The 26060-nt window shown below is 47.8% G+C and overlaps 1 protein-coding gene and 1 pseudogene across 1 annotated transcript in view; one reads left to right on the top strand and one right to left on the bottom strand.

Annotated features, from left to right (window-relative positions):
- Positions 1–350: 350 nt before the first annotated feature.
- The window catches only part of SCARA3 (scavenger receptor class A member 3), a 36920-nt gene continuing 11210 nt past the window's right edge, over positions 351–26060 (top strand). Inside the window, exons 1-5 of the mRNA XM_090289047.1 lie at positions 351–624; positions 16405–16500; positions 17716–17835; positions 20938–21036; positions 21972–23015. Of these exons, the coding sequence (XP_090145173.1) occupies positions 618–624; positions 16405–16500; positions 17716–17835; positions 20938–21036; positions 21972–23015 (1366 nt within the window). The 5' untranslated portion in view covers positions 351–617. The remainder of the gene's footprint in view (positions 625–16404; positions 16501–17715; positions 17836–20937; positions 21037–21971; positions 23016–26060) is intronic.
- Positions 14950–15309, bottom strand: LOC149999505 (protein S100-A10 pseudogene; annotated as a pseudogene).

The following is a 26060-nucleotide window of genomic DNA, read 5'->3' as shown; positions in this document are numbered from 1 at the left end:
TCCCTCTACCCTTTAGATGGGTAAGAACAATGTCCAAGTCGAACTTACAGCTCCACCTCCCACCTCCCACCCCCACCCCTGCCACCAGGCGGCCCCCACAGGCAAAAGACTGCTTTAGAAGCGTCTTTCCTGTGCGCTCCCCCTGCGCGGCGGGCGGGTGTGGTGGTCGGCTGGTTCTACCGAGGTCCTGCGCCAGGTGTGGGCACGGGCGCAGGGACCCACGGCGGCACAAAGAGGCCTGGCCGCGGCAGTTTTGAAAATACCAAGGAGTTGATCTGGGCCAGGGCCCAAGAAGTGACGAAGAGGGAGGGAGCGAGGGCGGGAGCGCGGGGATCCGGGGGCCGCAGAGCTCTCCGGCCTCCAGCGGGGAGCGCGCGGGCGGCGGGATGGGCGGCGGGCGCGGCGCCCCCAGGCTGCGACCCCGGGAACCCTCCCCTAGGCGCGCCGCTTCTGTCGCCCGGCGCTACAGCAGAACTCCAACACCCAGCCCGGCTCGTGCGGGCGGCGCGTAGGGCGGCGATCGGGTTCCCCTCCAGGAGCCACTGGCTTCACCCAGGTCACCCCGCAGCTCGAACCGCTAGGAGCGAGGCCCTCCCGAGGCCCCAGCGCAAGGGACCATGAAAGGTAAGCCCCGCGCTCGCGCGCGAGTTCCCAGGCGAGACCCTGCGGGACCACCCCACCCAGGCAGGGATGAGGAGTGGAGGGCACCCTGGGGCAGGGGACCAGGGGTCTTCTCCGTGCCTGACCTACCTTCCTGCGGAAGGCATCAGGAGGACAGCGTGGAGCCCTGAAGTCAAGCGGAAGGGGAGAGACGGAACGTGGAGAAAGTTCATACAGTCCTGTCCTGTTTATTGCTCTAGCCCTGAAAAAACGGTGTTAAATCCCAGAGACGTTTCTGATCCCTTTAACTGGTCAGCGCAGAAAGATGTCAGCAGCCCAACCTTCCAGCAATGTAAATGCCCACCTAGGGGATCCATCTCAGGCTCCAGCAGCCCCCACCTAGCCTTCTGCCCAGCGCCAGGCCAAAGGCTCTCCTTCCAGAACTTCAGCCCCTTCTTCAGGCAAGCCCTGTCGTGTCTGAGTCCCTCAGTCCAGGCTCTGTCCTTCCCAACCTCAGAACCCTGGCTGACCTGCCCTACCCTCTGACCTCCTGGGAACAAAGCAGCTAGAAAAGACCAGTGGTGCGGAGCTGACCTGTCTGTCCCCAGGGCAGTAGGTCATCAGTTGGTGACCCTTGCAGCCAATAACAAGAATCAGACTTGGTCCTAAGCGGTCCAACCTTGGCTTGGCTTTCTTGAGGCCTGGGAAGCGCACGCTTGGTCTTCATGCTTGGTCTTCACGCTCGGTCTTCATGATATTTTCAGGCTAAGGGAGAGGCAGACTATGCGACCGAACACCTCCAGTGTTTTTTCGTGTTGTCTCCCGTGCTTTTTCATTAATCCTTCCTTAGTACCCAGGGCAGATGCCTGTGCTCCTGGCAGTGAGAACCTCACTACCTCTTCAACTTATTGAATGTTGAAACTGAAAAGGACCTCCGAGAGCACCTGCAGGGCTTGAAACTCTATCCTCGGGTGGTGCTGAAGAGGCTCCGTTTGTCTCTACATACAAAGGTCTGAGAGTTTCTCCATAGCTGAGGAAACGGAGGCCCAAACAGGTAGGATCAGCTTCATGGGTATGCAACCTGTGCATTCCCACAGGGCCCTGTGCTTGGCAGGCCTCACACTAGGTTAATACTCTGCTGTCGCTGTCTTGAAATTTTTAATAATTTTTTTAACGAGACCCCCACAGTTATGTGACCCCCCGCCCCCCCGCCCCACAACTTTCATTTTGCACTGGGCTCTGCAAATTCTGTTGCTGGTCCTATGGACAGGAGAAGGGACTTGCTTGATATTCATAGCTAGTTATGAGGAGTAGAGCCTAGGGCTCCTGACTTCCAGGCCAGAGTACTTTCTTCTCTGTGGCCTCTGGTCTCCTGATGGCCTCACCATGTCTTGGGCTGTCTAGGATGAGGCAAGCAAGTTATAATCAACCCCAGGGAGTTTGAGTGGCAGCAGGGAGCAGCCTCACCCAGAAAGTTTCTGCTCTTGGCTACCACATCTATGGAGCAGTACGCTCCCCAGTGAGCTGGCCAGGGCAGGTCATTACCCAGAAGCCTCTGGAAAGGTCTTAGACCACATCTCACCACAGGCCTGGAGCCCACACTGCTCTCAGCCTTAATGATGCCACTGAGATGCTGCATATTCTCAGAATGGTTTGGCTCCCCCAACCATCCAGACGAGCACTGTAAGAGAAAATACAGTGTGGAAAAGACAGGCAGGTCCGAAATCCTCTGAAATGGAGGAGACACCCAGCTCCCAAGGAAGATGGGGTCAGGAGCACATGGCCCACCTTTCTGAAACTCAGAGTGGAGGAGAAAAGAGTGGTGTGACAATATTTAGAGGAGGTTCCTGAGAAGGACCAACTGAAATGTGCCATCATGTTATCAGGTCTCAGGGTCCTCTGAACTCGCTGACTGAGAGGCTGGGAGTCTCAGAAAGACGTTTACAGCCTGCCCTTCTCATCTCCTTTTTCCTGCTCTCAACTAACAGCCTCACCACAGTGTGGGGCCCAATTCCTGCCCACGGAGGCCTTCAGGGCAGCTGCCATTTATTTTCCCCCCGGTCTCCAGGAAACCTTCCCATGCTCTCCTAGAACATCCTGGGGACCTGGGCTGCAGAGCTTCAGGAGATGAGGCACGACGGCCAGCGGGCCTCCCAGCAGGGTCTTCACTAGTCCTCCCCGGGAGCCAGGAATTGCCGCCACCTCCGCGTGAGATGGAAAAGGCAGGGCAGACAGCAAATATTTGGCCTTTGGGATCTGTGGAGTATGAAGACTCAGGATTTTTTTCACCCACATGGAAAAAGTAAAGTGCATGGCAGAGCAGGGCGGCCCCTTCCAGAGCAACCCTTCCCAGAGGGGAGGCTGGCTTCAGATGCTGCTCCAAAGACCCCGCCAATCTGAGAATGACATCTGTTGACAAAGATTCACCATCCCCACTCAAAGCAAAACATGGTGATGTTATGTTTTGCGGGGGAGAGGGGTATTGGCAGGGGTGGCACTTAAACAAGAAAACACGTTCTCTGAAGAGCACTGCCACCAGTGGCCAGGCGCCAGGGCCGCCTCTGCCAGCCAAGCTGTTTCCACCCTGAGGCCCCTCCTGCCTGCCCGCCAGCCAGGCCTCCCAGGCAACTGCATCTTTGATGCAAGCTGGCACCTGGCCCCAGGTGCAGCCCCTCTCACACCTGAGGGCCACACAGCTGCCTCCAGCCCCTTGGTGACGGGCCCACCTTGGAGCTTGCTGCTGGCTTGTCTGAGCCATTTAGAGGCACCTGTGGGATTGTTTCCACAGCTCTGATGAGAGGGTTCTGCCATGCGAGCCCTCCCAGCTATGTGAGCCCCATCTCCACCCCCAGAAGCAGCCTGGCCCTGTATTCAAAGTGGTTCCCTTTCTGGGTCCCTGTCTCCTGGGTGTTCCTGAGGCCATCCTGCTTTGATGCACGTGGGAGCGGAAGTGACTTGGTGGAGAGCTGGTTGGAAGCAGGCCTGCTGCATGGGCCTCTTGATGCCCCCAGGAGACTTGTCCTCAGCTGCCACGGACAGGGCAGAGACATGCCCCACCATTCTCCAGGCGTAGGAGGAACAACCCCTCTTCCCAGAATCAGAGAGCAGTGCCTGTGGGAAAAGGGAAGGCACGGGGGTGGCATGGGGTGGGCTGCAGGATATAGCAGTGTGATCCCAGGAAAATCCACCTCTCACAGCTTGGTGAGGGGGGACCATTTCCATGCATGAGTAGGCAGACTGGTTCCCCTCCGGAAGCCGGACCTCCGTCCCAGACCTCGGGCCACTAGAAGGAGCCTGAAACTAGAAGAAAAGCAGCGGATGTGGCAAAGGTGCAAAGACCTGCTAAATGGCCCATGTCAGAGGAGTGGGGCAGGGGCCTAGATGTTGGGGATCAGCTCCAAACTCTCTCACACACACTGGTCACCTTGCCCTCCAGCTGGGGTAATTTTAATAACTGAAGACTCACATCCCATAGCTAATTTCAGAGAGGGGGAAAAGAATTCTGCTTCTCTGTAGATGTTGATGGAGAGCTTGGCAGTTTTCCTGAAGGACGGGCAGCTGTGCTGGGTGTTAGAATTGGCAAGTACAGCAGCATGACAGACTGTGCCAGTCATATATACACTGCCCATGTTAATCATGCTTAATTTAGCAACTGTGTGTGTGTGTGTGTGTGTGCAAGGTTAGGCCTAGCTCTGTAACAGACTAGCTTTATAACTATATAACTATGATGAAACCATTGATACTCCTTGGGCCTCAGTCTCCTCATCTGCAAGTGGACTGGATGATCTTTGAGGTTCTTTCCAGTGTTAACATTCTGCTCTATCGTTTTCCCCTCTGTGAGGGCACACACACACACACACACACACACACATCCCCTTCCCCTCCAGAATAGAACTATTATGCCCACAGAGTAGTATGAGAATGTGAGTTTTGTTAGCAAGGGGTCCCTATCTGCCCCTTCCCTGTCTTACTCCCGCACAGTGCCTGGCACATGGGAGGTGTCCACCACCTTTGTTCAGTGGGTACATCTGGGTCCCCTACCTGGCTGTAATCCTTAAAGGCAAGTATCACACCATGGTGTCTCCAGAATCTAATGTAGGTATTCAGTGAAGATTCATGCTTCTATTTAACACACATTTATTGACCAACTGCTAAATGCCAGGGCTTGTATATCCATGTATGTCTAATGTCTAAGAAAGATGCAAAGAAGAGCTCAGACACTTCTCTTTCTCTCAAGGAGCTTACCGTTTGCAAGGACAATTAAGATGTGTGCTCAAATCATACAGAAAAGACTAAAAATGGTATCATAAGAGAGGTCCCAGGAGGCAGTTTTGGGGTGGTATTGGCTCTTTCCTCGCATTTCCCTCTTTACTGCTCCTCTTCTGGATGAATCTGTGGTTTCAGCAGTGAGCTCCTTGGTTCTTACTGGACGCCTGTTCTTTGAACGGTCTTGCCCAGGGTCATAGATGCGACACGGGAATAGGTTGATGATACCTCTCTGAGCTCCAGACTCATCTTTCCAACAAAGTCCTGAACATCTCCTGATGCAGACCTGCAGACACCACCTGCAAGGCTCAGATGAGACACCTTTACATCCACCTGAACTCAAGCTAAAATGTTGGTTATTCTGGGATGTTATCCCCCACTTTTCAGTCAGCAAACATGGATTGAGTACATGCTTTGGGGGAGGAGGCAGGCAAGTTTAAAGGCAAATGGGGATGGTTCCTGCCCATAGGCAGAGACCCTTAAGAGAACCAGACAATTGAGGGAGAAGATGCAAAAGAAGAAATGACTGTTGTCTGTGGTAGATTCAATAGAAATCACCTGCGATAAAGAGAGCATTTTAAGTTGGAGCAGTTCAGGGAGACTTCGGGGAGGAGTTGAAGGGTGGGCAAGATTTGATGGGGTCATTCAAGGGACAGTCAGAAGAGGCAGGAAACAGTGTTGGAGAAAGCTGGGCATTATGTCATTGGGTAAATGTGTTTAGGGGTGATAGGTAGACATTTGTCTGGAGTTGAGAGTTGGCTGAGAGACACAAGGAGTCACAAGGCTAGGAGACCTTTAGTGCCATGCTAAGGGCTTCCAACTGTGTGCTGTTGACATTGGAGAGGGTTTGGAAGGGCGTGTCAGGAGATGGCTTGGTTGCTACTTCTCCCTGGAGACACTGGAGAATCTCTTTTTAGAGAATGAGAGGCAGAAAATGAGCTTGTGAAGGAGCCAAAAGGAGTGGTCAGGGACTCAGGCAGAGAAGTATGATGGTAATGTCATGGAAATTGAGAGGAGAAAGTTCCAAGAGAGAAGTCAACAACATCAACAAAGCTGGCTGTTAATCAGCAGAGCTAGCACGGGATTCTTTGATCCAGAGAACGCCGGGCTGCACAGGCTGAGAGGGGAATGGGCAGCGTTGAAGCAGAGGTGCAGGGAGGCCTCATGTCAGAGAAGTTTCAGGAAAAGGGAATCAAATAATTAAAGTAAGAAGCAGGGCCAGGCATGAAGGGTTTTTCTAGGTGCTCATTGGAAGGCGGAGGGGAGGAGAAGGGTGGATTGGAGACACAGTGATGAAGGCAGGTGTGGGTGAGTGTTGCCAAAGAAAGAAGAAAGGCTCTCTCTAGGGATCCCCAGGGAAGAATATGGACATAGACTTTGTGCATTACTAGTTGCATTTAATCTTTTTTTTTTATTCTCACCTGAGGACTTTTTTTTTTTGCTTTTAAAGAGAGAAAGGGAGAGAGAAAAGCATCAATTGGTTGTCTCTGGTAAATGCCAGGATCAAGGACAGGCACCCAGACCAGGGATAAACCTGCGACCTAAACGTGTGCCTTGATCTGGAATCGAACCTGCAACCTTTTGGTTATGAGATGACGCTCCAATTAACTGAGCCACACCAGCCAGGGTACATGTAATCATTTTATAATATACTCATTATGAAAACTTTCAAAAAATTCAGAAGAGGAAAAATTAATAGCCCTCACTTAGACTCTTAGCCCTCAGAGATAATTGACAAGATCTGGATGAGCTTTCTCCCAGAAATAGTTCTGTGTGTATTTGCACACAGATTTTTTACATACATAAGATTACACTCTCCATATGTGTTTTTAAAATTCAATGATAGAACACAGCTATCTTTCCTGGGCAATAAATATAGAGCTGCATTATTTTTCCAATGGTTACATAGTATTCCATAGTACTTTACAATAATTTATTTAACCAATCTCTTATTGATGGGTATTTGAGTTATTTACATTTTTCCTCAGGTTTATCATAGTTTCTAGTGACAATCTGTACACAACCATCTCAGCCTAGATGAATACATATTCCCTGAGGGGGGAAATATTCTTAGAATGGGGGTTGCTGCATCAAAAGGCAGGCTCACGTGAAGTGTGAAAGTGAGTGCCACTCTGTGCTCCAGATGCACGAGACGGCCCGTTTCTACACACCTGTGCCTACGCTGGGTTTGAGGCAAAATGGCTGGAGGAGTTAGGGGAAGGTGAAGAGCTTAAACCTAATGGTTTTGGTCTTTCCAGAAAGGGAGGAGGTGAGCTCATCTTTGGAAAAGAGGAGGAATATCAAGGGAGGATCTAGAATGGCAGGACTTGACTGGGGCCAGACCCATGCCACTCTCTGACATGCTTTCACGCAGCTGCGTTGTCCCAGCACAGAGCAGAGCAAACAGGCTGAGGATGGCCGGACACAAGGGCAGGAGGGAAAGCTCGAGGCACCAGGGAGCGGAAGCTGACCCCGGGCGCTAGGCTGATAGCCAGGGCGAGGAACAGAGTGTGAAGGCTCAGTGCAGTGTGGTTAGGAAAACAGGGGGAAAGGTGGGAGAAAGGAGCTGAGACCGTGCAGGTGGACAGCAGGATGTGGTCAGGCTGAGCTACAGCCACCAAGGAGATGACACCTGCAGATTCCAGGTCATGGGGCTCTGAGGTCTGGAGGACCAGGGGGCATTCAGCATAATGTTGCCTCCATGAAAGCTGATGGCAGAAATCATCGAGTCCAGGTGAGGCACTTACCCAGAACAGGGCTCCCCGAAGTAGGTGTGCCTCTGACTACCATTTCCATGGGATTTTGTAGGTCACTTATTTTCAAGAGTGGCAGTAAGTTCTGCAGTCAAATAAGTTGGAGAAATATCTAATTATGCACAGATTGCATTGGGCTTATTTTTTTGCTTGAAGGACTAAAATTTTTTTAGCATATTACTATGAGTTTCTAAAATGGTGAAAGTAGGCAGCATTTTCCAGACTTATTTGATCAAAGAACCCCTTTTCAAAGAGTATTTTGGAACTAGCATTCTGTAGGACATGTTTTAGAAAATGGATTTGTTGAAAGTTGGAAATTGGTACTGAAAAGTGACAAGCGTTGGGAAAGGGGGGCAAATGACAGCAGCAATTCCAGCAGGATAGAAGAATGATCCCGATAAAAATGACCATTACTACCACTTCTCCAGTATTTACTATGTGCCAGGTACTTTGCATATATTACCTCATTGAATTTTCCCATCAGCTCTGTAAAGTAGATGATATTCCCACTATTTTTGCACATGAAGCTCAGAGAAGGGGAGGAAAGTTCCCATGCGAGAGATAGCATGCCCCTCAAATGGGGTTTGAAGGCCAAGAGGTGACAATAGACATCAAGGCTCCTCCATCCCTTCCAACCCCCTGGATTTGTGGGGTTCAGGGAGGGGTTGCTCTCTGCACCCTGGGGACCAGTGTATATATGTGATGGGGGAGGGTTGGGGTCTGCTGCATTGAGTGTATAGCCTGGGTTCTCTTCACAACTAGAGGCCATACCACCGCTTGAAGGGATATTTAGAAATGGGGTGGCCACTTGGAGTTATGACAAGGACCAGGGATTGCTATGGAAAGTTAGTGGGCCAGGATGCCAAATGTCTGCGCAGTGTGGGAAAATGCTGTCTGATGACGAATTGTGCCACCCAAATGCCACGAGTGAGAGCAAGAAAGGGGAGGAAAGTCATTTAGGATAAAGAAGGCTTGGGATAAAGGGGGAATTTGCCCACAAGTTCTGTGGTTACCAGGAACAGAGTGGGAGGCTGTGGCTGGCTTGGATTCAGACAGGAGTGGCATGGGGAGAGGAAATGCCTGTCCCAGAGCATCAAATGTGGATTTTAGGAATGAAGGGGCAGAAAGGAGGCGAGTGTTCCAGGAAAGCAGATCATGACAATTTGTTGAGCAGGAGAATCTGAAAGGGAAGGACCAAATTCATTGGAGCCGAGACGGGCAGACCGATCTCCACCCGAATATAGACGCATCCACAAAGGAAGCCTCTGGGGAGGGGGTAATAGCAGGAGGGTTCTAATGAAAACAATTTTGCAACCTTAATTATAGCTTTCTCCAACCTTAGACTATAGCTACTCTGCCATTTTAAATATAGCATTGGCTCCTGGGAAGACTCTCAAATTTTTATTTTTACTGACCCAATTGGCTGTTTTGAAAACCCACTCTGTGAACTCTGTAGAAGATAATCATCAAAATATGTTCCTTGAAGTTCCCAAAGAAAGACCTTTTATTCAATTCCTCGAATCTCTCCCCCTTGCTGACTCTAATGGAAGATTGCAGAAAGGCTCAAGAGTGATTAACTCCACATTTTTGGTCAACCAAAAGCAAGCTGGAGTCGGCGACCACAGTTGAGTTAGCAGTTGGTTAACAGGTCTGGGCTATTTTCCACCTTCAGAAGGAGAAACAAACCAGGCTCAACCCCCACAGAGTCAGTAGTGACGCCTCACAATGCGCCAACAACGTACCTTCCATCAAACCTTCCACGTGGCTCTGTGGGAGCTGAGGCTTAAAAAAAAAAGAAAGGAATTCCCCTTGTGGCTGTCCTGGTGTTTGGCTTAGATGGTATGACCTTAGGTATGAGAGGAACAGAGGCTCTTTCAAGTCTCCAGTGGTTGCCACTGCTTTATGAGTCTGAGCTTACAACACTGGCTTCGAAGGCTGTTTGATTTTTATTTTTTTTTTAAAGATACTGTGTGTAATTAGGGGTAGAGATTGCGAGATGAAGAGTGGCACCCGGCTGTGTCTTTGGGAGGTAATTTGTGGGCCTGGCTTCTTTAGAACAGGGAGCAAGGTGCTCCCATATGACAGCTTTAATCTCTTGGGACCTCTGGAGCGGCAGAGGCAGAAGAAGCTGGCTTATAGAGTCTTAGGTATTTGCTACCCAGAGCAGCATGCTATCCCAGGCTTGTCCTCACCTTGTCCCAAGAAAGGGGCTTTCTCAAAGTCCAGGCATTACCATGTCTTCTCCAGTGTCCTTCCCCAAGCTCACTCCTTCCTGTCACAATAGGCTTTGTCCAGGATTAGCAAAATGAAAAAAGGAAGAGAGAGAGAGAGAGAGAGAGAGAGAGAGAGAGAGAGAGAGAGAGAGAGAGAGAGAGAGAGAGAGAAGAGAGAGGAGAGAGAGAGAGAGAGAGAGAGAGAGAGAAGAGAGAGAAGACAACAGAGGCTGTTGCAAATTTAGCCTCTCTTGAGACACCCATGGCCTCCAATATGGCGATTTCCCTCATTATTCCAGACACCTGGCAATCCATCATGTTTGCTACTCAGGTGCTCCTTCATTCTCAGCATGTCAAAAGTCCTCAGTTGCCATGGATAATTTATGTGTGACACAGGGAAGGACCAGGGCCTTATTTTGGAGGGCCATAAAAAACGCCAGGCGTATTGTAAAGTAGTTAACTGGGACCCTAATGGAAGACACCCCCACCCCCCCGCAAACAAAACAAAACAAAACATAAGAGAAGCCTTTTAGGTTTAGGAGAGGAATATTACATTCCTTGTTCTAGTTCTGAGAAAGGGAGGAGAAGCAGATCCTACATTTTGCTGCACCCCGCCCCCCAGTTCATTCCTTTTCATTTCAAACGTTGGGCCTCGGAGTGTTAATTTTAAATCTCTCCTGCTTTAAGCCTTTGCCTCCCGATGCATCAGCAGCCCCCAACACTCCTTAGCCATGGAGAACGCTAAGAAGAAGCCCTATTTAAACCACATTTAAGTCATTAATCTTCATTTTTGAGTAAAAATGCACCCTTAATTGAAACAGCAGAAGTTAACGATTAGCCAAGGAGGCCAAGGGTCAGTAAACCCATCTCTTGTGAACATGCATCCTGTGATCAGCCCTGTGCTGAGGGAAGATTTCCTGACTCAAGGAGGTGACGGACTGCTGGGAGGCCAGACACGTAAACAGATGTCAGGCTCGAAAGATTTTGCCCGGCTTCGTGGCCTCTCTGAACTGGGGATCTGCAGTTCTGTATGTGTGTTTGCATCTTGCTTCAGATTCCTGGACATTTACAAACCAATAACTAGCTGGCAGGTCATCTCACCTCTCTGAGCCCTTGTAACATGACAGGTAGGTTCTGTGACTTACAAGTTCCCTTCCTACTCCTGTTGACATAAGAAACATCCAAACCTGTAGAGATTTTTATGAGTTTATTTGAGCCAAAATGACAATTGCTGGAAAGCAAAATCTGAGTGAACTGAGAAAATGCTCCAGAGAATGTCAGTTTTACAACTTATTTTATACATTAGAGTCAAAGGAGGAGACATAAGGAGGGTTCCATGAGATCCATTGGGAGGTGGGAGAAAGCCAAGCAGGGAAACCTCTGAGATTGAATAAAAAGAAACATACTTCTTTTACGTTGATGGGTACAGGATAGTTAACAATGGGCATTTATAGCACATAGAGATGTTATTTGGGGGACAAGAGAACAATGAGGGATTCTATGGTCTCTGCTCTGGGGGCCCTGGTAAAAGGGGATTCCTCTGACATTCCAAGTGTATGTTATCTTAGACAATAGATACAGTAAAGACTGACCTTCATCAAGGGAGCTACAGGCCTAGTACGTGACTACCTGCCATGACTTGCTTTTAGTTAGAAATTTTTATGTTCAGACCATTGGTCTCTGAGATTATAAGGCCACCATGCAGGCCTCCCCTGGGCTTGTCACATTGAGTGTATGGCCCCCTTTTTGTCCACGCTCCCTATCTCTGAAAACAGCAGGGACACCCAACACTAAGATCACCCCAGAAGGCATGGGAAGCGGCAGGCATGGTAAGTGGAGAGAGGGAAGAACATTCTTTTCCTGTCTCTGTCAAGCCTGTTTGGCCCAGTACAAGCAGGGAGTACAGATTCCTTTCTAATCAATCACCTTCTAATCAATCATAGACTTTGTGTCCCCAAGCCAAGCTTTTCCCAGTTCTCTATGTCTGTTTCTTCCTCCATCTTCTGACCGGAACAATCTTGGGATAATGTGGATATAATGAGCCCCTGCTTGCAAAGGACTTGGCTTCTAAAGGCCTCACAAATGCTTTGGATTGTGTTCTCATTAAAACGAACAAGACAAAAGTGGAGAGTTGCTATAGCATTCCAGACATAGGTAAGTTAGGGGTCCCCAAGGTCTGAGGCTCAGCCCTGGTGAACAGGAAGTCCAAAGGATTAGAAAGAGAAGAGAGCTCTTTGGGGATTGGGGAGGGTTGTGAGTTATGGAGCTGAGATGTCAGCAAAGGAAGTAGGGCCAAATACTTGTGAACCCCTTGTCTAGAGACAGCTGAGACCCACGCTGGCAGCTGTCATTTCTCTTCCCATGGGCTGCTCTGCAAAGTACCAGGAGAGATCTTTAATACTTCCCACTTGCTAATGATTGCCAGTTTGGGGGGCTCTTGGAGGGAGAACAGGGTTATGACAAAGCTGTGTGCTTTTCAAAAGGGTATTTGCTGAAGGTGGGTGTCAGCTTTGCTTGATTTAAGTCTTCCCAGATTCCGTGCAAAAGCTATAAACAGTGAAGTGATGAAATGAGCCCTGCAGCCAGAACTGGGAGGAGGCCTGGTCACGAGGGAGGGCAGAGAAGCACCATCAAGGGTGTGGGGAGGAATGAGGAACACAGCAGGAAGGCTCAGAAGGCATTTCTTCTCCAACTAGTGGAACGAATATCTCCCTGAGGGGACCCAAGTTAGCAGTAAGTCCCATAGCCCAACACAGCGTTGTCGTTCTAGCTGAGATCATCTGGGGGTGCGAGGGTCTGAGTATTGGGTCAGACAGGGTCAGAAGGCACCCAGGAGTCCTAGTAGGCCCCGCGTGAGGCCCTAGTTTATGAGAAAGGCATGGTAATCCTGGTAACTTCCCAGGCAAAGTTATTCTGTAAACTGTTGGCAGATTGATCTTGGGATAGCAGCCCAAGACACAAAGCAGGTCTGAAAAGGTTGACTTCTTAGAATACATATACGGGGGTGGGCAAAAACAGGTTAACAGTTGTAATACAAATAAATAATGCAGTAATTAATAAATAATAATAAGAGACATTGATTAATATAATTATATAGGTTTTGGGCATATGATTCTATAATATATCATCTGTATGTTGTGTTGTGTGTTCAACATCCCAAGTCAAGTCACCATTTATCACCCTTTACCTTCTTTTATCTCCCTGCACCCCACTTTCCCTCTGGTAATCACCATACTGTTGTCTGAGTGTAGGAGTTCTTTTTTTTCTTAATTCCTTTATGTTTTTCATCCAGCCCCCCTGCCCCCTCCCCTCTGACAGCTGTCAGTCTGTTCTCAGTGTCTATGAGTCTGTTTCTATTTTGTTAGTTTATTTTGTTCATTAGATTTCACATACAAGTGAGATCATATGGTACTTGTCTTTCTCTGAATGGCTTATTTTACTTAGCATAATACTCTCAAGATCCATCTATGCCTTCACAAAAGGTAAGACTTCCTTCTTTTTTATGGCCAAGTAGCACTCCATTGTGTAAATGTACCACAGCCTTTTTAATCTACTCATCTACTGATGGGCACTTGGGCTGCTTCCAAATCTTGGCTATTGTAAATAACGCTGCAATGAACATAGGAGTGCATATATTTTTTCAGATTAGTGTCACCCCAATAAATTCTATACAAATATTAATAATATAAGAATAAACTGTGTTTCGTGTTCTTACAACCATAAGCCTACTTTTGCCCACTCTGTATAAAGGGATCTGTCATGCCCAGCATGTCAGCTTACCTTCTGCGACTGTACATACTCCCACCAAAGTATATGTACATACACGCACATGTACAGACATGCACACACACACAGAGAAACATACTAGCTCAATCAAAGAGAGGCTACCTGGAGTCTGTTATTGTGAAGAAGAAAACTCAACCAGGACTCAGGAGGCTTTGCCACTAACTGGCTCTGTGACATTAGCCAGGCATTAAAAGTTAACCCTCCCCCACAACTCAGCTTCCTTACCTGTAAAACTGGGGGAATAATTTCTCACCTTATCTATCAGTCTAGTTGTAGGGATCAAATGGGATAATGGTTGTGAGCCCAGGTCTCCACCCTCCCTCAAATTAACTCAGAATCTCTGATGGTGGAGTGCTGCCTTTGGTCTCAAGCTCCCCAGTGATCCATAGGCAGGCATAGACCCACTTCCGGGAAGCATACAGCAAAATCATTCATAGATTCATTCTAAATTGTGTTTGTTGGTCATTCCTTTGTGCCAACTATGATGCTATGGGGCTTTGGAAAAAGCAGACAAGACAGACACATTCTCCGCCCTCAGATATTAAACACTGGGGAAGAGAGCTGTCAGGTAAGTAATAATAGGTGCACTGCATTCTGCAGAGGGAAAATACAGAGCAGGTGGAAATATATTTAACAAGGGTCTTGCTCCAGTCTGGGAGCTCCAGGAAGACTGCTGAGAAAGTGACATATGAGCTGTGACCTGGAAGACGAAGCAGACGACATTCATGGCAATGATGGTGGCATGTTTAACTTTGGGTCCCCACAGTTCCTCCCCTACCGAGCCCATTCAGGGCTGCCTTCACTTAGCGAGTGCTCCTTGCCCACTTTGCCTCTTGGCTCCAGCTTGGATCACAGTGGTCACAGCATTGGGGAAATTAGGTCACAGGTGCTATGCAGGCTGTTTCCAGGTCATTGTCAGGGCCCCTAAGGCTCTGCCACACCCTTAGTCATGGGCTCAAACCCCTTCATTTCTACCCATTTTCTTAGTATTTGTAGAACCTTTGGTCATTACTTTGAGGAGGTAGTAGGTATGGTAGCAGAGATTACTGAGTTCAGATCTTGGCTTCACCACGTATTCTGGGTGCTGTTAAGCAACATTCTTTTTTTTTTTATGAACTAAAAAAGAAATTTGTTTATTGAAGGCATGAGGATACAAGCAATATAAAAATCAGAAGCTTATCTGGCTTTAATTAGGTTTTCTTTCTCTTGTCAAATGGGGGTGGGATTTTATTTGTACATTTTCTAAGGGTCCCAATCTGCTCATGAAATCCTTATACAGGGGGAAGCTGTGGGGCAGAGGTTCCTTAAATGACCCATTGGGAGAACTCTTATCAGGGAGGAAGTAGCTGCTCCTCTGCCCACTTCTTTCCCTTCTGCTTCATGTGTACTACAAAATAGTCATTGCATGCGATGGTGAGCCCGGCAATTAGCGAAAAGAAGCTCTGGAAGCCCACTCTGCCATCTCGGCACTGGTCCAGGTCCTTCATTATTTTGTCTACGGCCAGAGGGTCTTTTTGATTTTCCAAAAATCCAGGGAACTCCTTTTCCATGAGAACTCTCAGGTCTTCCTTTGTTAAGTAGCCTTTATCCCCAGCAGATTTGTGAAATGTGAACATCATGGTTTCCATAGCATGCTCCATTTGAGACGGCATTTTGGTGAGGTCTTGGCCTGAGGTGCGGCAGGATCGCTAGGCTGGCTGGGACGTGCGGCCAGGGTTAAGCAACATTCTTACTGTTTCTGAATCTCAGCCTTTTTTACCCTAAAATTAATTCTTTAGACTATAAAGTTTATAGGGTGGTTGTGAAGATTGCCTCGAGGCAAGACCCAGCCTATCATGGCATTAAAAATGGAACAAAAGAAGGCCAAACTTGGGACTTCTATTTCTAGTATTGCTGGCTTAAAATATCCCGGGACTGTGAAGTTCAGGTACTAGATAAACTACAGGCAGACTCTCACATACATAGCTGAAGCTGAAAGAAAACGGGGGGAAATCCCCTAAGACCAAACCAAAAAATATTTCAAATTAGGAGCTGAAACTAAATGGGTCAACAAATACAGAAGCTGGATGTCAGGGACCTAAAGTTTTAGGTGCAAGAGGAGACTAGGCTGTGAGTGGCACAGGGGGGCAGCTGGACTGAAGACCCCAGCATAAAGTCCCAATCCTAGAAGGTACTGCCCCAGGCTCTGCCACACTGCATCACCCTAAGACAGCCATTCTGGATTTGGGGGTGGGGGTTGGCCCCAGTCTTTTCTGAGTGGTCGGTCTTCCCACTGACGGGTCAGCACCTATACCTATGACAGAAGATTTTGAGTCTCAGCCCAGCTAGTCTGCTTCTTGATAAAAGGGGGTCAGGGCCAAGAGGCTAGGGGGGAAATGCACCTGCTTCAGTCACCATGTGTCAGGGAATGAAAGAACACTGAGCCAGATCAAGCAACTGACTCTTGTTTCTTTTTACTTCACCAGAAGTGGGTTGAACAAGGTGCATGTAGAGTAGGCAGCTGAAGGAGCCTATGTGTCTTTTCCAGCTTGTGGGAGATCACGGGATCTTTTTACCTAGATGTGTTGGGACATCCCAATTCCTCAGCCATATTGATTCTTACCATTGTTCCTGTTTTCTCTGCTTACCGTCAGGTCACCTGGAGCTCAAGTGGACTGATTTGGACCCAGGGGTGGGAGGGGCTGGGCACAGGGTGTGGGGACTATGAATGAATGGGGCAGCTGGAGAGGGGTGGATGTGGCTCAGGGGCCCTGCCTGGCATCTGACGGCACCTGGTTCTATCACAGTGAGGTCGGCTGGTGGCGACGGAGATGCGTTGTGTGCTTCAGAAGAGGAGCTGGCTGGTGATGAGGACATGCCGTCCTTCCCGTGCACCCAGGAGGGTAAGGGCTTTGGGGGCTGCCCTCTGATCTCTTCTCTGTGCTCAGAGCCCCACTTTGCTCCCATCCTCAGGCTGGGCACTTGCCTCTCTACATGGCTTCAAAATCCTGGCTGTCCTGCCCTCTGCTGCCTGGAGGGTTAAAAAGGCAGAGTGGCATGGACCTGGGTTATGCAGTATGGGTGACAGCAGAGTTTGACACAAGTGCCATCTGTCTCCAGGGTTCCTTGCGAGACCTGTCAGGGACCTCTGCCATCTCTCCCCCGAGGCCTGTCTTTCGGCTGGCCCAGAACCGTCCCCTTTGTCATATCCCATGCCAGCCAAGTAGCCTGTCCTTCTCAGGCCCACAGGATCCAGCGTGGCAGTTGGTTCATCTGAAATGTTACTTGGAGTAGAACTTCTCAGTGGGTTGCAGTACAGATTGGGACAGCTGTTCTCAGCCTTGGCTGTGTGTACATTGTAATCACCCAAGGATGCCTGAGACTAACCCTCAGAAATGCTGATGTCTTTTGGTCTGGAGTGTGCATGGAGCATCAGGGTTTTTAAACATCCCTGGTACACCTAATGTGCAGCTGAAATGGAACAAACCCTAGAGATTCCACGGCTGCGAAATTCCCGCCTTCCCACGGGGCATTGGCCATCTGCCAGAGGAGCCAGAGATTCCTGGTTGTCTCCTTCCTCTGTATCAGGGACCAGCAATTGGTTTCTATAAGAATTGTTGGTGACCTGCAAAGTTTGGGGACTGGTGATCAACTCTGGTTTGCCTGGGACTGAAGGGGTTGCCCAGGGTGTGTGACTTTCAGACTTGGCAGACTACCCTAGTTTGCTTCATGCTGAGGATTTCCCATGACATGAGACTTTCAGTGCTGAAATCAGGGAAGTCCTAGGCAAACCGGGATGAGCTTGTCACGCAGTGGTGAGATGTGTACTGGCTGCCCCATGTCGTGGGTCGTCAGTAAGGCCAATGTATCGGGAAGACGTGTTTGCTCACAGTCCTGGCTGAATGATGATGCTACAGAATGATGACAGTGATGAGTGTTCTTTGAAGACCCTGAATCTGGTTTCTTCTGTTCCCGAGAGCTCTAAGACCTAGAGAAAAGGCGGTGAGATGGGTAAAGAATGAGGATCTATAACGTGAGCGTGGAGCATGGAACTGACCTTTCAGCTGCAGCCTCAGCCACTGGCCCAAGACACTGTCCTCCTTTTGTTCCCCCCGCAGGCCAGCTGGGGCCCCGCTGCAGCCGCTGCCAGAAGAACCTGTCTTTGCACACATCCGTGCGGATTCTGTACCTCTTCCTGGCCCTGCTCTTGGTGGCTGTGGTCGTGCTGGCCTCTCTGGGTGAGTACAGACTTCCAGCAGCATCTGGCTAGTCCAGGGCTCCCCCAACCCCTGGACGCCCTCCCACACTGCAGGGGATTTTTGATAGGGCTCCGGCGCCCAAAGTCCCCGACACAGACAAACACAGGTCTCTGCGGCAGGGCCCAGAGCCAGGGATCTCATTCCCTGATTCAAACTGCAAAGACTGGCTCCTGATTTCTGGTCAATAATTGACTGTGTGGCCTTGAGCAAGGCCCTTCCACTTTTAAGACCTCTGTTTTCCATCGATAAAATGAGAAGCTGATTCTCAATTTTAGCTCCATGTTAGAATCACCTGGAAGCTTTAAAAAATATTGATGCTTGGGCCCCACCCCAGATAATGGAATTAATTCATATCTTTAAGCTTTCCAGATGATTCTGTCATACAACCAGAGTTGAGGTCACTGGACCAGGCGATTTCTAAGTCCCTTCCATGGTCTTTGTGACTGTCTCTCAAAGTGAGGTTGGATGCCTACCTGTCATGATCACATCAGTACCTGTTGAAGTGCAGATTCCTGGGTCTCGTTCAGGCTTACCAAATCATCCTGCAGGGGAAGCCTGGGGATTTGAAGTCTGGTGGTTCCCTTACACACTATAGTTCCCGTGAGTGACAGCTGACCCAGGTGAGGGCATACAGCTAGATTCAGGGAACCTCTGCCTTCTGAACACTAACAGCTTATGGTAAAATGATGAAAACAAATTCGATGGCTTCTCACTGCAATCCAATGACATTCATAGCTTCTGATTTTAAAAACCCAGACTTCTTCACTAAGGGAAGCAGGAAGTTTGTTTGCCCTAATGGACTAGATGTCAGAGACAAGACTGGGACTAGGTTGAGACAAGGAGGCGCGGAGGGTGCTCACTCTCGGGGCCGACCCTGCACTCATCGGACCCTTAGAGGGAGTGCGTGGTTCCAGCGCTGGTTAGATATAGTGAGTCCTCACTTAAAGTCACCAGTAGGTTCTTAGAAACTGCGGCTTTAAGCGAAATAACATATACTGAAACCAGTTTCATCATAGACTGATTGATGTAAACAAGAATTAAGTTCCTATATTATATTCTTGGTCACAAAAATGTCACCAAACTTCTAAGTAAAGATCCAAAACATTTATAATGTTAAACATTGAAATAAATGTACGCTATCCATACACTTAAGAAAGATGAATAAGAATAGGTAAGATTATTTTCCAACCCAACGATTCAAGTTCAGGGCTGCAGATGGCCAAGCCTCTCCCCACAGCCCGGGAGCATGGAGGGAACCCTCCCAGGACAGGATGTCCTTCCATCCCTGAGTGCATCTCACACATTCATACTCAGAACTCCTAGTTACTAATTAAATCTTGACAGCTCTGACCTATAGAATGGTAATTAAAGCCCAGAGATTCAAAAAAGTTTGGAATAATAGCATTTTGGAGTTGGTAAGAACCTTAGAATTCATTTACGAGCAGCTTCTGACTTTCTTTTTACAGATGATCTAATTGAGCTCCAGAAAGATTAGTTGACTTGCCTGAAGTCACCCAACACATCTGAGGCAAATCTGGACTAGAAGTTGAATTACCCAACTCTCTTGGTTGGGCTGATTCCATCCCCTAACAATGGACCTTCATAGGATCTGTGGCAAATATCTTGCCTGCCCTCCGTCCATCTGTGCTCTCCTCTCACTGTGAGGCACCTGATGAAGGAAGCCAGGGATCTGATGCTGCTCAGATGAGCTCTAACCACTGGCCAGCACTGAGCCTGTAGGAGGGTGTGAGGCTGCCCATGCGGTGTGAACTGGCATAACTTTTCCAGGGGCGATTTGGTGACATGTATCAAGGACTCTAAAAATGTTAACACCCTTTGACTCATTCATTCCAATTGTAGCAATTTATCCTAAGAGATAAACTATATACACACAACCATCATATCCAAGGATTATTTCTAGGATCAAGAATTACTCAGATTTACATATCAAGTTTTGTTTGTAGACTCAGGGGGAGATGCCTTAAATGTCCCCAACATTAAGGGATTTTTATATAATTGTTGAATCAATTATATAAAGTGTGATAACAGACATTAAAGTAATGATTTTAGCCTTGGATGGTGTGGCTCAGTGGATTGAGGACCGGCCTGCTGACCAAAAGGTCACTGATTCGGTTCCCAGCCAGGGCACATGCCTGGGTTGTGAACCAGGTCCCCCAGTTGCAGGAGTGCGAGAGGCAACCAATTGTTTCTCTGGCACATTGATATTTCTCTCCCTCTCTTCCTCCCTTCTCCTCTCTCTAAAAATAAATAAATAAAATCCTTTTTTTAAAGTAGTGATTTAAAAAAAAATTAAACCTCAGTGAGAAAATGCCCATGACATGATGATACCAGTAATGCAGAAGGTAGTAAATGAGATACTCAGAACATCCCAATTTTCTGTGTTGTTGTTTCCTAAAACATGTATATATTTATGTAGCGATAGAATTGTGGAGATCAATAAGATTATAAGAGTTACACAAAGATGTTGGTGGCAGTTATAGGATTAAGAATATTTATTTTCTTTTTATATTTTTTTCTAATTTTCCCTATTCTATTCTGTGGTCAGGCCCTAGTTCTGAAATCTGGGGAGGAGAGAATACACACACACACACACACACACACATATATATACACAAAGTAATGATTTTAGCCCTGGTTGGTGTGGCTCAGTGGATTGAGGACTGGCCTGACAACCAAAAGGTCACTGGCTTGGTTCCCAGTCGGGGCACATGCATGGGTTGTGGGCCAGGTCCCCAGTTGGGGGTGTGTGAGAAAACATAATATATACATACATACAATACATCATATATCTGACAGATATATGTATACATAAATACATACATGTAAGGGAGATATATAAACAGATATGTATGTCTATATATGTCTACAGGCAGATATAGTCACCTAGATACGTATTTTTAAGAGATATAAGATAAACTCAGGTCACAAGAAGAATTTTCCCTCGCCACCATTGGGAAGCCCCATGGAAGAAGGGTGGATGGTTTTGGTTGCAGGAGTGCTGATAAAAATGCCTTTCCCTGAGCCCCCTGACCCAGTTTCTCATCAGTATTTGCCCTACAGTTTTCAGGAAAGTAGACTCTCTCTCAGAAGACATCTCCCTGGCCCAGGCCATTTATGACAAGAAGCTCATGTCTGTGCAGGAAAATCTCCAGGGACTTGGTAAGTGTCCAGTGTCCAGATGTGCTGATGTCTATGATGGGAGACTAATGGTAACCAAGGAAGGGTGAGGGTCCCCCCTGTGCCATGTGCCTTCAATGGCATGGTACCTGGAGCAGGGCAGCCTTCACCAACCTAGGCATAAGGAAGGGCAGCCATGGCTCCCTGCTCCTGGTCCAGCTGGAGAACCACCCAGGAGGAGGGCTGCTACTAGGGGCTAGAGGTTCTATGTGCACCACAGATCGGGCCAGAGCCTACAGGTAGGGAAGGAAGCCCAAGGCAGTACTATCTCCCAATATCCTCATGTATCAAATTATTTTTAAGACCTTCCAAAGCCTCTTGATAAACCAGCTCTTTTCTCATCACTGCTTAAAGTATACACGGTTTGTGTTACTGTTTCTCTCCTGCCTTAACGAGGGACATTCTCCTGCCGACAGTGAGCAGCAAGGAGCCATAACAGAAGGGGCTAGAGGTGGCCTGCTGTCATGGAGAGAGGAAGCCCTGTTCCACCACTACCTCGATGAGTAATAGTTGTCAAGCCACTTCTCCGTGCCTCATTCTTATCAGTCACAGCGGAAAAATTCCTGCACGATTTTCTCTACAAGTTTATTGTGAGAGAAATATTTGGAGAAATTTTAAAGTAAACTGTAAATGGGAAGTTCTTGGCAAACTCAGAAAAGTTAGGAGAATATATTCCTGAGAATTTGGTGGCGAGATGGAGAAAATATCCTAAATCTGACATCACAGGTCATTTGAAAAAAAAAATTTTATAGGGATGGTAAGGCTCTTCCAAAAAAATTTCATAGCAGGGCTTAGGAAATGAAGAGGAATCAGAAAGCCACTTGCCAGTTCATTATGCTCTGAAATAGTTCATTTAAAGAAGCCACCTTTGTCCTGTGATCTTTCAGCAACTAAAATGTTCTTTCTTTCTCGTGAAGATCTGAAAGCCCCGAACAACTGCTCTTTCTGCCACGAGGCTGGGCACCTGGGACAAGAGATCAGAAAACTGCAGGAGGAGCTGGAGGGAATTCAGAAGATGCTTCTGGCTCAGGAGGTCCAGCTGGACCAGACCTCTCAGACCCATGAACTGCTCTCCACCACCAGTAGTCAGATCTCCCAGGAGATGGGCAACTGTTCCTTCTCCATCCACCAGGTCAATCAGACTCTGGGGCTCTTCCTGACTCAGGTGAGAGGCTGGCAGGCCACCACAGCTGGCCTGGACCTCTCACTGAAGGACCTCACCCAGGAGTGCTATGACGTCAAGGCTGCAGTGCACCAGATGAACTTCACCGTGGGGCAGACATCAGAATGGATCCATGGGATTCGCCGGAAGACAGACGAAGAAACCCTGACCCTTCAGAAGATTGTCACTGACTGGCAGAACTATACCCAGCTCTTCGGCAGCCTGCGCACCACTTCGACCAAGACCGGGGAAGTGGTCAAGAACATCCAGGCCACCCTGGGGACCTCATCGCAGCGCATCACCCAGAACTCTGAGAGCATGCATGACCTGATGATGCAGGTCATGGGCTTGCAGCTGCAGTTGGATAACATCTCATCTTTCCTGGACGACCACGAAGAGAACATGCATGACCTGCAGTACCACACTCGCTATGCCCAGAACCGCACGGTGGAGAGGTTCGAGACCCTGGAAGGACGCATGGCCTCTCATGAGATCGAGATCAGCACCATCTTCACCAACATCAATGCCACCGACAGCCATGTGCACAGCATGCTCAAATACCTGGATGACGTGCGGCTGTCCTGCACGCTGGGCTTCCACACCCACGCCGAGGAGCTCTACTACCTGAACAAGTCCGTCTCCCTCATGCTGGGCACCACAGACCTGCTCCGGGAGCGCTTCAGCCTGCTCAGCGCCCGCCTGGACTTCAACGTCCGCAACCTGTCCATGATCATGGAGGAGATGAAGGCCGTGGATACACACCATGGAGAAATCCTTCGCAACGTCACTGTTGTACGAGGTGAGAGCAAGCTCTGGGCTAGGCTGCTACAGAGCTCCCAGAGGACCGTGGTCATCTTGCCAGACCGAGGAGTATCTGATTTCAGTCAAAAATCCTAGTGGGCTAATACAATCCTGTAGCAGATGCCTGAGGCAACTGGCAGTTTTTAATGTGCTTGCAAACCTCTTTTATAAAAGGTGTTGTGGCTCCTAACCTTGCCTGTCATATATCTGGATTTTCACATATGAATTTGTTTAATTGCTCCACAGAGAGAAATAGGTAGACCTTATCTTTTGGAAACTCTGTCTCCTCTTGTTTTCTCCCCTCCCACCCTCTCGCCGGAGCTCTCAACCATCTGCCCCTCAGATGCCTATCTTTCTGATTCTATTTTCTCCTATCCTACCCCTGCATTAGTCAGCGTTCTCCAGAGAAACATAACCAGTGGGAGAGAGGGTAAGGAATTGACGCATATGATTATGGAAGCTGGTAAGTCCAAAATCTGCACAGCTGATGTCTCAGTTCCTATCCAAAGACTGGAAGCTGCTGTAGAGCCAGGAAGGGATGCTGTGTCAGTGTGAAGACTGTCAGGTCAGGCAGGAGAATTCTCTTACTCAGGGAAGGGTCAGCCTTTTGTTCTATTCAGACCTTCAACTGATTGGATGAGGCCCACCCACATTGGGAAGAGCAATCTGCTTTACTCAGTATTGATTTAAATGCTAATCTCACCCATAAATACCCCTACAGACTCACCCAGAATAATGTTTGACCAAATATCTGGCCATCCTGTGGACCAGTCAAGTTGACATATAAAATTAGCAATCACAAGTCCACCCCTTTTCAACTTGGCACTCATACACATCTCCTTAAATCATACTTAATCCCCAAATGAAGACAATAACAAGGCTGTAATTTTACCTAATGTACATGATGCAACTATCCTGTGTACAACCAAAAACACACTAACCCCTTCCCCAGAAGAGGAGGTAGAGTAATTCAGTGATGTTTACTCTTCTCCTTTTTTTGCTAATTGTTTATTCTATTGCAGTTGTCCCAATTTCTTTTTTGCCTTTTGCCCCTTTCCACTCAGTTCACCCAAATCTTCTCCTTAATATTTCATAACTTAAATACTATGACATAAAGTTAACACTATTTAAATACTGTGATATAAAGTCAATACATCTTATAGTTTGTTACATGATAAGAGAATAAGAGAAGGAAGAAACGAAGGTATTATATGTATTACATATATTTATACATATTAATAACACAATAATGAGGACATACTTTTGACAATTACAGTCTTCATTTCTGTAACTGGTCGCATGTTATAGCTGGTATTTATAACTAACTACCTTCTTCCACTACCCATTCCATATTCCCTTTGCCCTCAGCAAGCAATTCGGCTGGTTGTGATTCTAGCATGAATCAAACCCTCATTCTTGAAGGCCCATTAGTAGTTCTGCTTGGATTGGGTTGTTGTAGTTTTCCATTGACCTTAATCACAGGGCATGGTGCTACTAAGAGACGTCCTAAGCGATCTCATGTGTTCCAGACATACACCTCCATTGTGGAGTAGCAGTCCAATTTCTCCTTGGTAGTCAGGATCAATCACCTCAGTCAGCACAGTAACTTCTTTACCTGTTAGTTCCGAGGCATGAGGAGCCCAAAGTGTCTGGCCAGCAGTCTCAACTTCCCATTCAATGGAATCATTGTTGTATCTCCTGGCAGAAATATTCCTCCTTTTGGAACCAAGATCTCTAAGCCAGCAGAGCATAAGGTTGTAAGAACAAGAAGCAAGAATTTTGCTAGTGGGTCACTAAGGATAACAGTAAGTGGTACCACTCCCATTTCCACCCCTGACCCCTGGCTGTCAAACAGCACCACATACTGGACACTGACTCAGAGTGTATATAGCCCTGAAAGTGTTTGCCCCCTAGCTGGCAATGCAGCTGAGTCTTCAAAAGGCCATTCTACCCTTCCACCAAGCCAGCTCCTTCAGGATGGTCAGAAACATGGTAGCACCAGAGAATTCCATGATCATGGGCCCATTGTCACACTATAGTTGCTGTGAAGTGAGCTTCTTGATCAGAAGCAATGCTGTGTGCCGTACCAGTGTGGTGGGTAATGCATTCTGTAAGTACGTGGATGGTATATTTGGCAGAAGCATTGCATGCAGGAAAGGCATATCCATATCCTGAGTAAGTGTTTCTTCCAGTAAGAACAAAACACTGCCCCATCTGGGATGGAAGTGGCCCAACATAATCAACCTGCCACCAGGAAACTAGCTGCTCCCCTTGGGGAATGGTGCCATATCAGAGATTCCCTGTCAGTCCTTTCTGTTGACAGGTTGGGCTCTCAGCAGTGGCTCTCACCACGTCAGCCTTGGTGACTGGACGTCCATGTTGCTAAAACCATGAATAACCTCCATCCCTGTTACCATGGCCACTTTGTTAATGAGCCCATTGGGTGATGATGGGGCTGGGGAAAGAGGCTGACTGGAATCCACAGATCAGGCTGTCCGACCCACCTGATTATTAAAATCCTCCTCTGCTGAGGTCACCCTTTGGTGAGCATTCACATAGAACACAAACCTTCCCCAAATTTCCTTTCAACCAGTTTTCCAATTGTGTTCCTTCCAAGTCTCTGACCATCCAGCCAAATCGTTGGCCACAGACTATGAGTTGATATATAGTAAGTCCTCGCTTACTGTCGTCAAAAAGCTCCTGGAAACTGCAGTTTTAAGGGAAATGACATATAACAAAACCATTTTACCCTAAGTTAATTGATATAAACAAGAGTTAAGTTCCCACAGCATATTTCTGCTCACAAAAACATTACCAAATTTCTAAATAAAGACGTAAAACACTTCAAATATTAAACATTGAAATAAATGTGAACTCTACATACATTTGAGAAAGATGAATAAAATCAAATAAGAAAATGATTCCCAACCTGCTTATTCCAGCTCAGAATCGCAGGTGGCCAGAACCTCTCCCTGACTCTGGGTGCAAGATAGGACCCTACCCTGCACAGGACATGCTTCCACAATGGGGTCACTCACACATC

This window comes from Furipterus horrens, unplaced genomic scaffold (genome assembly GCF_987537825.1).
Source record: "Furipterus horrens unplaced genomic scaffold, mFurHor1.1.pri manual_scaffold_10, whole genome shotgun sequence".
Classification (NCBI taxonomy): domain Eukaryota; kingdom Metazoa; phylum Chordata; class Mammalia; order Chiroptera; family Furipteridae; genus Furipterus; species Furipterus horrens.
This window is presented reverse-complemented; position numbering and strand designations above follow the sequence as displayed.